Here is a 15,655-nt window from a genome sequence, read left to right as displayed (position 1 = left end):
CCCTCTGCAGCCCTGGCGCGAACAGGCTGCCACCGCACCGCCCCTCGCAGCAGGTCCTCTGCTGCGTGGCTGCTGCCCTGCAGCTGGCCAGTGCTGCCCTGGGGTCCCCGCGCCTGGTCTCCTGTCTTCGTTTCTCTGTTTCTAGCGGTGACAAAGCTGATGTTTTTTCTATTTTTAAACGAAAGCCCCTGGGCTCCCTGCCCTCTGCTGCCGTTCATTTCCTGCTAGGTGAGGCCACGCCCCCGTGCCGCCTCCCCGTCCTCCCTCCCGCCCCTCGCAAGCCCACCCCTCCTCCAGCGCCTGCTCCTGCCCTGCAGGGGGCCCTGCACCCCCACAGGCACCCCCCCCCCCGCGGGGCAGGCCCAGAGGCCACGTGTGGCCGTGTCCTTCTGTGTCCCCAGTGAGAGCGTCGGGGCCCTGTCACCCCAAGGGACCCTGGACGTGGGGCTGACCGGGTGGAGCTCCCTGTGAGCCCGGGCAGTGCCTGCTCGGCTGCCTTGTGCAGACCTGGACGTGGCTCGCCCGGGGGCGGTGGCCTCGCTGCTCACGTCGCAGTGGTCGGCTCCCTGCCCATCAGTGGGTGTTTTGGGTGTAATGAACCCCTGCTGTGGGTCCTGTGTGGGCGTGTTCACCGCGGGCGGCTGCGTTCAGGGGGACGGATCTGCTCTGCCTGAGGGCCCCACGTCCCATCGGTATCTGCTGACGTCGGTCTTTTCAACCCTCCTCGTTCTGGGGGGGCGCCTGCGGGGCCGGTACCCCACGTGGGCGCCGGTTCATGTCCCAGCTGCTCTGCTTCTGATCCAGCTGCCTGCTAATGGCCTGGGCAAGCAGTGGAGGACGGCCCTGCACCCACCCTCCACGTGGAGACCCGGACGGAGCTCCTGGTTCCTGGCTCGGGCCTGGCCCAGCCCTGGCCCAGCCCTGGCCGTCGTGGCCATGTGTGGAGCCAACGAGCAGGTGGGAGTTCTGTCTCCGCGTCTCCCTCTCTAGCTCTGCCTTTGGAATAAACCTTCACCAAGTAAGGCGGCGCCTCCTGTGGCCGTGCACTGCGTCTCGCTCTGATCCGGGAGGACACGGAGCGGCTCCCTGGTGCCTGCTGGACGTCAGCGTCTGTGAGGGGATCAGATCTGCGCGCAATTTTGTTTCTTACTCAGAAACGCCGTGTGTTCTAGACGGCACATCTTTCCTCACCTCCATGTGCCGGGGATGCTCCCAGCTCGGGCTTGCTATTTTGTGGATTTAAATATTCAAAGAAAAGAAGTCTTGGGATGTAGCTACACAGCAGGGTCTGTGCAGCTGGACCCCCGGGCTGCTATGGTGCTGCCCCCCGCCCCCCCGAGCTCCCGTGGGCCGTGTGGCTTGGGACGCGTGCCCCTGGTGGGCTACAAATGCCCTTCCCCGAATTTGCCGCTTGGCAGCGATGTGGACAAGGACATGGCTCGTCGGTGTGGCAGGCCACAGGCTGACCTTGCTGTCGGTGCGCTGGCGCCGGCGCCCCGCTCCTGGAAGACAAGACCGGCTCTTGCTTTGTGGGGTGGGCAGCCTGAGGCCGACCGCGGTCTCGGTGCTCGGCGGGGACAGGCGGGGGTGGGGTGAGGCGCTGAGCCCAGGGGCACGACCGCCCAGCTCAGGGGTGCTTTGCGTTCCCCTACATTTTCATGTTTTGGGAAATCTGTAAATATTTTCAGGAGATTCAGAGAACATTACTCCTGGCTACTCCTGCAGGTTTTTTGAGAACTCGCCATCATTCTTCACACGTTTGCGTTTTCTGTAAATGCAGTGAAAACTGTTCCAGGCACAGCCTCAGACCTTTGTCCTGGAGCTGTCACCTCTGTCTCGCATCAGACGCCGGCTTTGCCTCTGAGGATAAGCAATTCCTGTTTGGGAAATTGTTTTTAGTTTATTTAGTTGAAAGGCAGGGTTGGAACAGAGATCTTTCCTTCCACTGGTCACTCCCCAGATGGCCATAATGGCCAAGGCTGGGCCAGGCGGAGGCCAGGAGCTTCCTCCGGTCTCCTGTGTGAGTGCAGCGGCCCAAACACTTGGGCTGGGCTCGCTGCCTTCCCAGGAGCATGGGCAGGGGCTGGGTCAGCAGCAGAGCAGCTGGGACGCGCACTGGCGGCCTGTGGGACTCGGGTGCTGCAGCACAGCGCCCCCATTCCGGGAGTTTTAAAAGGCTGCTGGGTGTCACGTGCCTGGACGCCCTCATGCTGGGTCAGTGCCTGGGTTCAAGTCAGCTCTACGTGGGACCCAGCTCCCAGCCAGCGGCACACCCTGGGGGCAGGGGGCAGTTCAAGCACTTTGGTCCGTGAGACCCACACGGGAGACCCGGATGGAGTTCTGGGCACCAGGATGGGCCCTGGCTTTGCAGGCTCTGGGGGACTGAACCAACAGATGGAGGTGCTCTCGCTCGCTCTCGCTCGCTCTCGCTCGCTCTCGCTCGCTCTATTGCTCTAAATGAGGCTTTTACAAAAACTCTGTACCGGGGGGTTGGGGGCGTCTGTCGTGCCAAGTAGGTGCCCCAGGGGAGTGTCCGCGGTGCCCCCGGCTCTGTCACCGAGCAGACCGGGTGACAGCACAGGAGGCTATGTCCCTCGGTCCTCGACTCCCGAAACATGGCGACGTGGCTGAGGAAGCCCCCGCCGGGGACGCGCAGGTGGCAGGGACCGAGCTGAGCCGCTGGGGTGACAGCGCTGGGAAGGCACCAGGAAGCCGCGTGGTATAAAATAACATTTTATTTCTAGAAAATATTTTACAGGAACTGTACACATGCACGCACCCACACAGTAGTGAATCACACACGACTAATTGTCCTTTAACAAACCTGCCACACGACTCTTACAGTTCACAGTTGAAGACGCAATGGGGAGACTGGTCATTCATTTACAAACCTTCCGTAAATTACAAAAGAAAGGCAGTCTGGGAGTGTATAGAAAGAATAAAAATGCTTCCCAAGTGGACAAGAGTTAGAAAGTAGGAGCCGTCGGTACCTGTGCGGCGGCGGAAGCCTCGTTCAGATGCCAGTGGGGGTGGGAGTGGGTGTGGCCTGTGCATGGGCTGGGTGGCTGCATGTGGTTCACGCATGTGCTGTGCCGTGTCGAGTGTCGGGGCATGGATTGTGACACAGGATGAGGGTGACATGACTCCATGCACCACGGGATGTGACACTGTGCAAGCAGTGACGATGGCCAGCAAAGTCAGCTGCCCTGCCGGCCCTGCCACGAGGGGGCAGTAGGGAAGCCTTGTGTGTGTGTGCGCGTGTGTGCGCGTGTGTGCACGTGTGTACATGTGTGTGCGCGTGTGTGCATGTGCGTGCACACGTGAGCATGTGTTGCATTGTGGGCACGTGTGTGCGTGTGCATGCGTGCATGTGCTGGGGTGCCTGGCCAGGCATGTGTGGGAGCCATGGAGACGGCGGATGCACAGACAGAGGGCACACGCAGCTTTTATTGGACAGTACAAGTCACTGTGCAGTATAAGGCAGAACAGCAAGGCAGATCAAACTGGAGTCAAGACCAGAGTCCGGGGGGCAGGTGGGCAGCAGGAGGCCAGCGTGTGGACGGGGGCGGGCGCATGACAAACGCACGAACACTGCGACTATGGGGAGCCACGGACAGCCCCGCCCTGCCTGCCCGGCGCCCGGCGCCCGGGGAGGCACAGCTGCGGCCGGGGAAGCGCACGCGGGTACTGGTGTCGGGGGAGGAGGCTAGCAGGGCCCTGAGTCCTGACCGGCCTGGTTTGGGATTAAAGAGAGCCGCGTGGCGGTGGCGCCGCCGCCCGGAGTCACCGCGCCGCGCCCAGCTTCCTCAGCAGCTTCTTGCCCTTGGAAAGCAGCCCCTTAGTCTTTCTCGAGGACATGTCCCTGCCTCTCCCAGGACTACCAGAACCCACGGAGGACGCAGGTGGCCCCGCGTGGACGAGGGCTGTCCCTGAACCCTCAGGAGGAACCTAGTAGGTACACGGTGACAGTTTACTGAGTGCGTGACCGCTCGGCGCCGCGCCCGCCCGACTCCCGCCAGGGTGGAAGGGTGTGCTGTTCCCCCGGGGCGGTCGCGGCCTTGGCGCTGGGGCTGGGAATGAGGCTGCGGGGAGGTGGCGGGTGCCCCTCGGTGACGCTTGGGGAGCCAGGGTTCTGAAAGGGCTTTGTGTCGTCTTTGGAAGCTACGTGGCTGTGGGGAGCCCTGGGTTAGCACACTACCGAAACACGGGAGATGACACGCTGGTTGGAAGAACACAAACGAACAAACAGAAAAACTAAAATGAACCTTAATTACAATCCAAGGGAGCGGCAAGGCCCTCCTGGGGTGCTCTCGCCAGCTCCCCTGACTGGTGGCCCGAGGCTGCAGGGTCACCTGGCTCCCCTCCCCCCAGCACACCCGTGCAGGGAGGTGTTCAGAATCCACTCTGGCGCCAGGAGAGGGCTTCAAGCTCGCTTGGATTGGAGTCAAGGTGTGATCTAATGGAAGACCCGGTACAGCGCCCCAGGGGCACCTGAAGATACCGTCGGCCTGGCCTGCCTAAGGCCGCTGCCGGCACCCCCGCCCCGGGCCTGTGCCCACCGCCGTGTGCTGCGGAGAGCCGGAGCCTCCGTAAGGTAGGGGGTGGTGGCGTGGGGGCTCGGCCAGCGCCCAGAGCGCCCGAGCCAGCGCCGGGCCGGCTCCGTGCTGCTGTAAAGCAAAGCGCCCACCCTGGACGCGCAGGCTGGGCCGAGGTTCCCCAGGCGCGGCTGGCGGGGCCGAGTGCAGCTTTAATTTCGGGGGCCCTGGGGCGGCGGTGTGAGCAGTGGGCATGAGGCTCGACAGGGCCGGTGTCACTGTGTACAGCTGAGACCGGGAGCACCCTACTGCTACAGGCCCAGGGGCCGTGTCTGACCCCAGCGAGCGGGCTTAAGTCTCCCGCACGGGTCCGGGAAGTAGCTTAAGCCGGGATCTGTCTAGGTATCTTCAGTGCTGGCTTACGCGAAGGCCCCTGGGCCTGATTAAGGTGTGAAATGAACACTCTTCTTCTCGTCCAAGCAGATGAGCAAAGAAACAAAAATATAATTCATATAAAACATGACAGGAGGACTCGCGTGATGAAGTCGATGGAAATGAGTCACTAGGCTTGGACATCCTGGGCCGCTGGGCCGGGGACTGAGGCCCTAGGGGCGGCCGCCCCTCTGCCCGCCCTGCGCCTGCGCCTCGGGGCCCACGGGAGCGGGAGCGGCTGTGGGTTTGGTTTTTCCCTTTTTGTTTGCAAACAGAAGTGCGGTCTAGGGTTAGGAACTCTAGGCACACCCTGCACGGGAGGTTTATGCTTCCAGGCCCGGGCTGTGCACGCGGGCCCCACGGGGACCCCCCGTGGCTGGGGAGGGCTGGGGGGCGGGCGGCTCTGCTTACCCGTGAGGCCGGGGGCCGCGTGGGCGCGTCGGAAAGGTGCACCTCCACGTCGTCCGGCACCTCCTCCAGGAAGTTGGAGGGCACCAAGCCTCTCTGTCCGTTCAGCTCCCCCTGTGCACGGCCAGAGGCACAGCCGACTCAGCCCCCTGGAACCCGCGGCCCGCGGGAGCCGCCGCACACCTGGGAGGCCTGCAGGGGTGACCGGCCCCACTGCCGGGGCCTCAGAGGGCAGAGGAGTCTGCGCGGGGCCCGGGGCTCGCGTCAGAGCCGCTCTCCCTACAGGGCTGTCCTGAGCGTCCTCAGAGTCTGGCCGGCGGTGCACACGCATGCCGGGGGGTGCAGCGTGGGTGGCTGCGTGTGCCGGGCACAGGGACAGCCACTCGGCTTCCGCCCTGTGCTGCTCTCCCTGTGCGGGCACTGCAGACTTGGGCAGTGGCGGGAAGGCAGCCTCCCAGGCTGTGGGGGGGCTGTGTTCTCGGGGGGGCTGTGTTCTCTGTGTGTGTGTGGGGCTGTGTTCTCTGTGGGGGGGGGCTGTGTTCTCTGTGGGGGGGCTGTGTTCTCTGGGGGGCTGTGTTCTCTGTGGGGGGGGCTGTGTTCTCTGTGTGGGGGGCTGTGTTCTCTGTGGGGGGCTGTGTTCTCTGTGTGTGGGGGGGGCTGTGTTCTCTGTGTGTGGGGGGGCTGTGTTCTCTGTGGGGGGGCCGTGTTCTCTGCAGTGGGGGGAAGGCCGTGTTCTCTGTAGTGGGGGGCTGTGTTCTCTGTGTGTGGGGGGCTGTGTTCTCTGTGGGGGGGGCTGTGTTCTCTGCATTGTGTGGGGGGGGCCCTGTTCTCTGTGTGGGGGGCTGTGTTCTCTGCATTGTGTGTGGGGGGCTGTGTTCTCTGTGGGGGGGCTGTGGTCTCGGGGGGGGCTGTGTTCTCTGGGGGGGGCTGTGTTCTCTGTGGGGGGGCTGTGGTCTCTGGGGGGGGCTGTGTTCTCTGTGTGTGTGGGGGAGGGGGGTGCTGTGTTCTCAGCTGCAGTGAGCCAGTGGCCCTCTGGGTTTCTGGTGGGGTGGGGCTGGCAGTGGGGGAGCCACTTCCCCACCCTGCATTTGTCCCAGGGAGCACAGGCGTGGGGAGGGAGGGGTGCGGCTGCTGAGGGCGGCTCTGGCCGGGTGAGGGAGGGCGGAGCTTGATTGATCGATTGATCAACTGCACGTCCCACGTGCCGTCACCGAGGCACTGACTGCATGAAGCAAGCTAACGAAGTCCGGTGCACACGGGACACCCGCTCGGGGGCGGGGGCAGGGGCTCGGTGACGGCACGTGAGTGCGTTTGTTTTGGGCAGCTTCGTACACCGAAAGTCCCATCACGTGCACGCTCCCCGTGTGGCTTTGAGAGAGAATGGCAAGCACACGCGTGTGCACACACACACACCCTGAGACCAGGCACACATGCACACACACACAGTGGCCCAGCACACGTACACGCTGAGACCAGGCATACACACATGTACACACACACGCACAGTGGCCCAGCACACGTACGCACACACAGACACCAGGCACAGACACACATGTGCACATGCACAGTGGCCTGGCACACATGTGTGCACACACACGCACAGTGGCCCAGCACACGTACGCACACACAGACCAGGTACAGACACACGTGTGCACACACACCATGGCCTGGCACACACATGCACATGCACACACACAGTGGCCCAGCACACATACGCACACACTGAGACCAGGCACAGACACACGTGTGCACACACACTGTGGCCTGGCACACACATGCACACACACGCACAGTGGCCCAGCACACATGTGAGCACACACTGAGACCAGGCACAGACACACGTGTGCACACACACACAGTTGCCCAGCACACGTACACACTGAGACCAGGCATACACACATGTACACACACACGCATAGAGGCCCAGCACACGTACGCACACACAGACACCAGGCACAGACACACGTGTGCACACACACCATGGCCTGGCACATGCGTGTGCACACACACGCACAGTGGCCCAGCACATGTACGCACACACTGAGACCAGGCACAGACACACGTGTGCACATGCACAGTGGCCTGGCACACACATGCACACACACGCACAGTGGCCCAGCACATATGTGAGCACACACTGAGACCAGGCACAGACACACGTGTGCACATGCACAGTGGCCTGGCACACACGTGTGCACACACGCACAGTGGCCCAGCACACATACGCACACACTGAGACCAGGCACAGACACACGTGTGCACATGCACAGTGGCCTGGCACACGCGTGTGCACACATGCACACAGTGGACTCATGCTCCGGGGTGTCTCACTCACGTAATAAAATCCATCTTCGTCGATTTCCCCGAACACGGTGATGATGTCCCCTGTGCAGAACGTGAGCTCCGCCTGTGGAGACAGAGAAGCGTTAGCCCGCTTCCCTCTACGGCCGCCGTCCCGACCACCAGGGCCGCCAATGTTCTGGGCAGAAATCGGGTCCTGGACACAGGAGAGGCCCACGGCTAGCGGGGGCTCTGGTCACAGCCCCTCATGGAGTTGCTGCACGCCAGGCCCTGCCAGGCTGACAGGACGGCCTGCGTGCAAGGTTCCAGTGCAACTTCCGGGCGGCGTCTGCAGGCCTGGGAGGGAGCTGATGCTACAGCTGGGGACCTCAGAGCCAAGTGTGACCCGCGGCTCCGTGATGACCCTCTGCCCCATTCCGTGCCCTCGCCACAGCAGGTGCAACGTTCAGTACAGCTCCTGTCCCCGCCCCTTCAGCCCCACCCACCCCACGGTAGGTGTGCAGCATAGAACACGGCTCCTGTGCTCATCCCCCTCGGCCCCGCCCATGCCACGGCAGGCGCAGCGTCAAACAGGGCTCTGTGCCCGCCCCCCTTGGCCCCACCCATGCCACGGCAGGCGCAGCGTCGAACAGGGCTCTGTGCCCGCCCCCCTTGGCCATAGCTGTTGCAGAGCACGGGGCCCAAAATCGCCAGGCTTCCCGACACAAGTGGGAGGAAGCGGACTTCTCAGGATGGCGGCCCTGGCCGAGGAGGCAAACACAGCCACTGCTGAGGCCAGGCTCCCTTGGGCCTCAGGTCCCAGTGGCGTCTCAGGTCGTCCTCGGCTCCCCCCCCCCGGGCCCAGTCGTGCCAGGCTCTGTGCACCTGCTTTTCCTTTCAGCGCCTGGGGGTGCTCACTGCTTGGTTTTCGCTCACTGACCACATGAGGTGGTACGTGCATTTCTCTCTGAAGGCAACCACACATTGCCTGTGGGTCTCAGAGCCACGGGGCCACGGGTCACTCCATCCGTGGCCCTCCGTCTCTGTGGAGCCACCCAGAGCCCTGGTGGATAAAACGGCACAGGGCACTGAACCCTGCCCACGTGCCCACAAGGAGGTTTGGTGTCAGCCGGGCACAGTGAGAGGTGACAGTGATGTAGAGCAGCTGTAACTACACCAGAACAGGAGTGACGTGAACGTGGTCTCTCAGCGGCCACAGGGTGGATCGCACGTACGGTGTGGACACTGCACAGAGGCAGAATGTGCCCCTCAGCAGGATGGAAGCGGATGCGGCCGAATCTCTTCACACAACTCAGAACTGCAATTTAAAGCCTGCAGATTGTTTCTGGAATTTTCCATTCATATTTCTGGACCATGGTTCCCCGTGAGTCAGTGGAGCTGGGATGACAGACTGACTACAGTTGGTCAAAGCCCTGAGAACATCTCTCCCTCTCCTCTGCTTGCCCGTCCACTGGCCAGCCGGGCCTCCACACAGGTGGACAGAGGAGCAGGAGGGCTCATGGCTGTGCAGCGAGTGTGGTGGCCATGGGCAGCCAGGTCTGTGAGGCTACAGGGCCAGAGTCAGTGTCAAAAGTGGGATCTGTGACCATGTGGGATCAGCGTGAGCAGTGGATCTGTGACCACGTGGATGGGTCAGTGTGAGCGGTGAGATCTCTGACCACGTGGATGGGGTCAGTATGAGCAGTAGGATCCGTGACCACGTGGATGGGTCAGTGTGAGCGGTGGGATCCGTGACCACGTGGATGGGGTCAGTGTGAGCGGTGGGATCTGTGACCACGTGGATGGGGTCAGTGTGAGCAGTGGGATCTGTGACCACGTGGATGGGTCAGTGTGAGCGGTGAGATCTCTGACCACGTGGATGGGGTCAGTATGAGCAGTAGGATCCGTGACCACGTGGATGGGTCAGTGTGAGCGGTGGGATCCGTGACCACGTGGATGGGGTCAGTGTGAGCGGTGGGATCTGTGACCACGTGGATGGGGTCAGTGTGAGCAGTGGGATCTGTGACCACGTGGATGGGTCAGTGTGAGCAGTGGGATCTGTGACCACGTGGATGGGTCAGTGTGAGCGGTGGGATCTGTGACCACGTGGATGGGTCAGTGTGAGCAGTGGGATCTGTGACCATGTGGATGGGGTCAGTGTGAGCGGTGGGATCCGTGACCACGTGGATGGGGTCAGTGTGAGAGGTGGGATCTGTGACCACGTGGATGGGTCAGTGTGAGCAGTGGGATCTGTGACCACGTGGATGGGTCAGTGTGAGCGGTGGGATCTGTGACCATGTGGATGGGTCAGAGTGAGCGGTGGGATCTGTGACCACGTGGATGGGTCAGTGTGAGCAGTGGGATCTGTGACCACGTGGATGGGTCAGTGTGAGCAGTGGGATCTGTGACCACGTGGATGGGTCAGTGTGAGCAGTGGGATCTGTGACCACGTGGATGGGTCAGTGTGAGCAGTGGATCTGTGACCATGTGGATGGGGTCAGTGTGAGCAGTGGGATCTGTGACCATGTGGATGGGTCAGAGTGAGCGGTGGGATCTGTGACCACGTGGATGGGTCAGTGTGAGCGGTGGGATCTGTGACCATGTGGATGGGTCAGTGTGAGCAGTGGGATCTATGACCACGTGGATGGGGTCAGTGTGAGCAGTGGGATCTGTGACCACGTGGATGGGGTCAGTGTGAGAGGTGGGATCTGACCACGTGGATGGGTCAGTGTGAGCAGTGGGATCTGTGACCACGTGGGCTGGGCTCAGTGTGAGCGGTGGGATCTGTGACCATGTGGATGGGTCAGTGTGAGCAGTGGGATCTGTGACCACGTGGATGGGTCAGTGTGAGCAGTGGGATCTGTGACCATGTGGATGGGGTCAGTGGAGCAGTGGGATCTGTGACCACGTGGATGGGGTCAGTATGAGCAGTGGAATCTCTGACCACGTGGGCTGGGCTCAGTGTGAGCAGTGGGATCTGTGACCACGTGGATGGGTCAGTGTGAGCAGTGGGATCTGTGACCATGTGGATGGGTCAGTGTGAGCAGTGGGATCTGTGACCACGTGGATGGGTCAGTATGAGCAGTGGAATCTGTGACCACGTGGATGGGTCAGTGTGAGCAGTGGATCTGTGACCATGTGGATGGGGTCAGTGTGAGCAGTGGGATCTGTGACCATGTGGATGGGTCAGTGTGAGCAGTGGGATCTGTGACCACGTGGATGGGTCAGTGTGAGCAGTGGGATCTGTGACCACGTGGATGGGATCAGCGTGAGCAGTGGAATCTCTGACCACGTGGGCTGGGCTCAGTGTGAGCAGTGGGATCTGTGACCACGTGGATGGGTCAGTGTGAGCAGTGGGATCTGTGACCATGTGGATGGGTCAGTTGAGCAGTGGGATCTGTGACCACGTGGATGGGGTCAGTGTGAGAGGTGGGATCTGTGACCACGTGGATGGGTCAGTGTGAGCAGTGGATCTGTGACCACGTGGATGGGGTCAGTGTGAGCAGTGGGATCTGTGACTACGTGGGATCAGCGTGAGCAGTGGATCTGTGACCACGTGGATGGGGTCAGTGGAGCAGTGGGATCTGTGACCACGTGGATGGGGTCAGTGTGAGCAGTGGGATCTGTGACCACGTTGATGGGGTCAGTGTGAGCAGTGGGATCTGTGACCACGTGGATGGGTCAGTTGAGCAGTGGGATCTGTGACCACGTGGATGGGTCAGTGTGAGCAGTGGGATCTGTGACCACGTGGGATCAGCGTGAGCAGTGGATCTGTGACCATGTGGATGGGGTCAGTGTGAGCAGTGGTATCTGTGACCACGTGGGATCAGCGTGAGCAGTGGATCTGTGACCACGTGGATGGGGTCAGTGGAGCAGTGGGATCTATGACCACGTGGATGTGTCAGTGTGAGCAGTGGGATCTGTGACCACATGGATGGGTCAGTGTGAGCAGTGGGATCTGTGGCCACGTGGATGGGTCAGTGTGAGCGGTGGGATCTGTGACCATGTGGATGGGGTCAGTGGAGCAGTGGGATCTGTGACCACGTGGATGGGCTCAGTGTGAGCAGTGGGATCTGTGACCACGTGGATGGGTCAGTGTGAGCAGTGGGATCTGTGACCACGTGGATGGGTCAGTGTGAGCAGTGGGATCTGTGACCACGTGGATGGGTCAGTGTGAGCAGTGGGATCTGTGACCACGTGGATGGGCTCAGTGTGAGCAGTGGGATCTGTGACCACGTGGATGGGGTCAGTGTGAGCGGTGGGATCTGTGACCACGTGGATGGGCTCAGTGTGAGCAGTGGGATCTGTGACCACGTGGATGGGGTCAGTGTGAGCAGTGGGATCTGTGACCATGTGGATGGGTCAGTGTGAGCAGTGGGATCTGTGACCACGTGGATGGGGTCAGTGTGAGCAGTGGGATCTGTGACCACGTGGGATCAGCGTGAGCAGTGGATCTGTGACCACGTGGATGGGTCAGCGTGAGCGGTGGGATCTGTGACCACGTGGATGGGGTCAGTGTGAGCAGTGGGATCTGTGACCACGTGGATGGGGTCAGTATGAGCAGTGGAATCTCTGACCACATGGATGGGCTCAGTGTGAGCAGTGGGATCTGTGACCACATGGATGGGTCATTGTGAGCAGTGGGATCTGTGACCACGTGGATGGGTCAGTGTGAGCAGTGGGATCTGTGACCACGTGGGATCAGCGTGAGCAGTGGATCTGTGACCACGTGGATGGGGTCAGTGGAGCAGTGGGATCTGTGACCACGTGGATGGGGTCAGTGTGAGCAGTGGGATCTGTGACCACGTGGGCTGGGGTCAGTTGAGGAGTGACATGGGTGTCAGTGCTCTGTGAGGGTTGCTCCTGTGAGGACACAGGTCTCGCTGGGGAGAGGGATTTCCCAGGGCGAGGAGTGTGGGTCCCTGTGAGGCTTAGGATTTCCCAGGGTGAGGGACGCGGGTCTCAAGAGCGAGCCCCCAGTGGCCATACCTCGGCGTCCACGTTGGGCGAGCTTTCTCTTGGGTCGTAATCATACACAGCCACCATCCTGCGCGTGGACACTGGGCGTTGCCGGCCACTCCTTCTGCTTCTCTCTGTTGGGCAAGACGACAGGCACCGTGAGCTTACTCCCACTCATGGGCGACCCCTGCCTGGTGCAGAGAGGCACAGCTGAGACTGGCAGCTTGGGGGCAGGAGCTGGACACTGCCATCGAGCGTCTGCCCCGCTCCTTGTCCCCTACCAGGGTGACAGTGTTTCCTCCGTCACAGTGGGGGGACGCATGTGAGCCAGGCACTCAACCCAGACGTCCATAGTCTGCACAGTGCCAGAGGCCCTGGCTCAGGGAGACCACACAGGTGAGCTGCTTGGTGACTGTTACTCTGGGAAGTCCCACAGGACCATTTCAAAAAGTCTTAGGCCCAGGTAGGGCGACAGCCAAGTGATTCTCTGCCCGAGGATAGGCAGAGCCTGGGGGCTGCCGCTCAGAGAAGCTGGGAGGGCACAGAGACACCCTCCCCACCCACCTCCAGGGCTCCCGCCACTCTCTTCTCCCGTCCTCCCACTGTGTCTCCGAGGCCACATACAGGTTCCCTGGCACCGCCCGGCTCTGTCTCGGCCGCAGACGACGCCATTGTTTTGTCCCAAGAAACTGGGGTGCAGAAGGCACGGACGCATCCCCCGAGAATCTGGGGCGTGGGTTGCTTGGCGGGCCTGGCAGGGAAGCACAGGCCCAGGCTGTGAGGCCGGGGTGGCCAGAGCCCCCGGCACAGCTGTGCGGGGCTGGGGGCATCGCTGCCCTTCCAGAAACAGCCACTCTTGGCCTGCATTCGGCTCTGGGGCTTCAAAGCCCAAACGCAAACCATGCAAACCACGTGCAAGTGTCCTCAGGGCAATGAGAGGTGGCTGGGTGGCTCGGGTGGTGCAGCAGCTGGCGCCCGGTGCTCGCGTGTGCACAGGCCCAGGGCTGCTGGGTCCTGGTGAGGAGCACCGGCCACACGGCCCTCAGGGAGAGACAGCCCCCCCAGCCCTGCGTGTCCACGGGTTCTGCATCCACAGATTCAACCACAAATCGAACTGAGCGTGTGCAGACTCTTCTCCTCCTCATTCCCGACCAGTACGGTACAGCCGCTAACGGAGCCCTTACGGCGTGTCGGCAGGTTTGCTGCAAATCCCAGGCCATTTCCCAACAGCCCAGACCCTGGGGTCGTGTTGCTCTCCTGGGGGTCGGCGGCCTGGCGTGTTGTTCCAAGGCTGAAACGGTGCTGCCGGCCCGGTTGATGGACATGGAAAGTCACGGTGTGGGGTTCGGGGGAGGGCGGCTTAGAGGCACACGTGCAGCATTCACAGCTCTGTCAGGACACACATGGCTGCAGCTGCCTTGCCACCGAGACCACAGTGGGGCCGTCGCCCCCAGAGTGGACACTGCAGATGGACTCACGTGGGACAGGCATCCGGAGCTGCCACTGACGTGGGTTCCCACGAGGGCCGGCAGCTGGCCTCTGTGTGGCTGGGTGGGCTCCCGCACAGCCCCGCCGTGGCTGGGCAGCTGGAAGGCACACGTGGGTGGTGTGCAGCCTTGGCGATTGTCGCTCAAGTCCCCTCGTGCGTTCCTGTCCGTGCTCCCGTGTGGATGGAGGCCGCACCTCCCTGGGCAAGTGCCTGGGGCGGAGCTGTGGGCCAGCCACGTGGCAGGCATCCACGCAATGCTGTACGACGGGGCTGTGCATCTCACATGTCGGGAGCTCACGCGAGCGCCTGCTGCCACACGTGGGAGGCCAGACCGGTCTCCCCCTGAGTCTTGGTGTGGATCACGAACGACGGTGCCCTCTTCCCTCGCGCTTGTGTGCCCTCCACATGTCTTTGCCGGCGCGAGGTCTCCTGGGGTCCTCTCTCCGCGTTTCTCAGGGGGCTTTCTGGCTGCCGAGTCCTGGAACTCCTGCGTGTTCTGAGCACGCGGCACTGCTCCGGCGGGGTTCTCCAAGTGCGGCTTCGCTCTGCCTGCTGTCTAGTCAGCGACAGAGACCCCTCCGCCCACCGCTTGGCTCCCCAATGCCTTCAACGGCCAGGGTTGAGCCAGGCTGAAGTCAGGAGCCCGGAATCCAATCTGGGTCTCCCACGGGGGAGCAGAACCCAGGTCCCTGAGCGCCATCTGCTGCCCCCCGGGTGTGCGTAGCAGGAGGCTGGGTTACCTAGGAGTAGCTGGGCGAGGAGGAGTAGCTGGGCGAGGAGGGGCTGTGTGAGGAGGAGGAGGGGCTGTGTGAGGAGGAGGAGGGGCTGTGTGAGGAGGGGGGGCTGTGTGAGGAGGCAGAGGGGCTGTGTGAGGAGGAGGGGCTGTGTGAGGAGGAGGGGCTGTGTGAGGGGGGGGCTGTGTGAGGGGGAGGGGCTGTGTGAGGAGGAGGAGGGGCTGTGTGAGGAGGGGGGGCTGTGTGAGGAGGAGGGGCTGTGTGAGGAGGAGGGGGGCTGTGTGAGGAGGAGGAGGGGCTGTGTGAGGAGGAGGAGGGGCTGTGTGAGGAGGAGGGGCTGTGTGAGGAGGCGGGGCTGTGTGAGGAGGAGGGGGGGCTGTGTGAGGAGGAGGGGGGCTGTGTGAGGAGGCAGAGGGGCTGTGTGAGGAGGAGGGGCTGTGTGAGGGGGGGGCTGTGTGAGGAGGAGGGGCTGTGTGAGGGGGAGGGGCTGTGTGAGGAGGAGGAGGGGCTGTGTGAGGAGGAGGGGGGCTGTGTGAGGAGGAGGAGGGGCTGTGTGAGGAGGAGGCGGGGCTGTGTGAGGAGGAGGCGGGGCTGTGTGAGGAGGAGGAGGGGCTGGTCGAGGAGGTATGGCTGGGTGAGTAGGAGTGGCTGGGGCTGTGATAAAGGATGCCAATGGTCTGAGCAGAGTCTACACTGCCAGCCGCCCCTCCCAGCAGGCAGGGGTCCGTGTCCAGGGAGCTCCACATTGAGTCTTGTCCTACATACTGTGCTGAGGGGGTGTGGCCTAATTGTCACAGTTTCTCCTCTGCGTTTTCTTA

General features: G+C 62.3%; 1 protein-coding gene across 5 annotated transcripts in view; it reads right to left on the bottom strand.

Annotated features, from left to right (window-relative positions):
• Positions 1-3,731: 3,731 nt before the first annotated feature.
• Positions 3,732-15,655, bottom strand: part of RIMBP2 (RIMS binding protein 2) — a 189,009-nt gene continuing 177,085 nt past the window's right edge. For 3 of the 5 annotated variants that reach the window (XM_062182189.1, XM_062182191.1, XM_062182190.1), the window contains exons 17-20: positions 12,645-12,748; positions 7,711-7,782; positions 5,379-5,489; positions 3,732-3,948 (exon numbers count right to left, since the gene is read on the bottom strand). In XM_062182189.1, coding sequence (XP_062038173.1) covers positions 3,784-3,948; positions 5,379-5,489; positions 7,711-7,782; positions 12,645-12,748 — 452 coding nt within the window. In that variant the 3' untranslated portion in view covers positions 3,732-3,783. Of the gene's footprint in view, positions 4,220-4,723; positions 5,003-5,378; positions 5,490-7,710; positions 7,783-12,644; positions 12,749-15,655 lie in introns of those variants that run through there. The other 2 variants (XM_062182192.1, XM_062182193.1) reach the window with 2 other exon arrangements.

The sequence above is a fragment of the Lepus europaeus genome, chromosome 23 (genome assembly GCF_033115175.1).
Source record: "Lepus europaeus isolate LE1 chromosome 23, mLepTim1.pri, whole genome shotgun sequence".
Lineage (NCBI taxonomy): Eukaryota > Metazoa > Chordata > Mammalia > Lagomorpha > Leporidae > Lepus > Lepus europaeus.
The sequence above is the reverse complement of the archived record's forward strand: the minus strand, read 5'-3'. Positions and strand labels throughout refer to the sequence as shown.